The sequence below is a fragment of the Trypanosoma equiperdum genome, assembly GCF_001457755.1.
Source record: "Trypanosoma equiperdum strain OVI genome assembly, contig: ctg_1538, whole genome shotgun sequence".
In the NCBI taxonomy this organism is placed as follows: Eukaryota; Euglenozoa; class Kinetoplastea; order Trypanosomatida; family Trypanosomatidae; genus Trypanosoma; species Trypanosoma equiperdum.
Genome location: NW_027123547.1, coordinates 344 through 2,188, shown reverse-complemented (window position 1 = coordinate 2,188; position 1,845 = coordinate 344). Strand labels below are relative to the sequence as shown.

At 46.7% G+C, this 1,845-nt stretch overlaps 1 protein-coding gene across 1 annotated transcript; it reads left to right on the top strand.

Annotated features, from left to right (window-relative positions):
• Positions 1 to 298: 298 nt before the first annotated feature.
• Positions 299 to 715, top strand: TEOVI_000888500 (Trypanosome variant surface glycoprotein (A-type), putative; the record flags this gene model as incomplete). Its single annotated transcript, XM_067221982.1, has 1 exon — positions 299 to 715. The coding sequence occupies one exon, from the start codon at positions 299 to 301 to the stop codon at positions 713 to 715; it is 417 nt and encodes a 138-aa protein (XP_067078083.1).
• Between the last annotated feature and the right edge of the window lie 1,130 nt (positions 716 to 1,845).

Sequence of the window (1,845 nt, the reverse complement as noted above, 5' to 3'; positions counted from 1 at the left end):
AACACAGATGTGCGGCCAACGGAAGAAAGGTACAAGGCTCGCCGATGCACAAACACATAATGTGTAGCGACAACGACCAAGCGGCACAGGTGAGAAGATGCCTACACCGGAAATGTCGTAGCACTATAAAGTTTAAAAGATGATTTTTATTATTTTCAATAAGCCTTTGAAATACACTTTAGAAAAAATAGTTGTTAAAACAACTGTTCATCCACAAACGCACTATCGAAGCAGCAAGATTACATCGAAGTTATCAAGTGCTTCCAAATTGAAGTGGTAAATAAAAGAAGGTAGTTACATGCTAACGCAACACCGCCTACGACTTTCAGCGGCTTTAGTGATACTAGCACACACCGTACACCAGGCAAAAGAAACTAGCGGCAATGCGCTAGCAACACAAGAAAAAGAGGAAATCTGTGGACTTGCAGGCGAGCTAGCTGAGTATCCATCATACGTCAACACCAAGATTAAAGCAGCTGCCGACGCGGCTAACGAACTGCCAACACATGAACTTAAGTTGCACATATACACGCAACAACATGACACGGCAACAGCCAAAGCAATGATACCGATTCTGGCTGTGCTTGCAGATAAGAAGAAGCACAGCATCGTCGCACTAGCAACGATAGGAAAAGGAATAGAAGCAGCGGCGGCAGAAGTACGGCTGAACGTGCGACTTGTCGAGGTGGTCGAATTTCTAGCAGACCTGCATTAGAATGGCGGCTCTGGAAACGGCGCTGGCTGCCTGAGTCTCACTGGCGGCACCGTAGTCCAGGGAAAACGGAAGCTCGGTAGCTGCGGTCAAGACCTAACAGCCGTCACAACGGAGACGACAACGCCGCTAACCAAACTAACCGCCACCGGATTTGTGGGGCTGAAATCAGCCAAAGGCGGCACAGCGCACGGCGCAGGAACAGCTGCATGCAGGGTCTTTCACACAGCCAACGGCAACGGAGTGCTAGACAACCAACAGACGAGCGATGGCGCCACTCTAGCGGGCGGCTACATCAAGCTCCAAAACAATGGCGCGGACTACACGCTCGAAGACTTAAGAGACCTAACAGGCGCCAAAGCTGAACGCGCACCGGCGGCCTTCAAAGCTGCCTACAAAGCATTCAAGGATTTCCAAGCCGACTCTGCAACGCGACTGACAGCATATCAGCCGATAACCCTTGCTGATATCAAAGCGTCACAAGCAGCCCGGGCCGCGGTCAAGCTAGTCCTACTTTCAGATGCAACAAAATACGACCAAACCGAAGACGAAAGTGCAACAAGAAAAATTGACGAAATTTACGGCAACGAAGCAGATTTGTATATAAGTGGACTAAAAAGTACATTGAAAATGAAATACAGAAAATCTCATACGATAGCAGCGCTACTGGAAACGAACCATTAACAGATATCAAGGACGTGGACAAACTGCGGAAGATACTCGCATACTACACTGGTGTTAGAGAAGCGGCAGTTGCTACCAAATTGAAAGAAGCAGAAGAACAGATCGATAAGCTAAAGCAAAGTAACGTAGCAGCTAAGAAACCTCCAGAAACAGACGAAACTTGCGCAGCCAAAGGAACAGGAGACGAATGCAAACCCCCATGCAAATTGGTTGCCGACGAAGGTGGAAAAAAGAAGTGTGTAATAGCTGAGACTAAAGTTACAACTCAGACAAGCACAGCAGGAAACGCAGAAAAAAAAGAAAAGAAAGAGGAGAAATATGCAGGGAAACCTAAAGGCGAGTGCAAATCTCAGGATTGTAAATGGGAAGGTAAAACTTGAAAAAATTCGATTTTTCTCTTCAACAAGAAATTTGCTCTGATGTCTGCTGCCATTATAAATTTGGTAGTA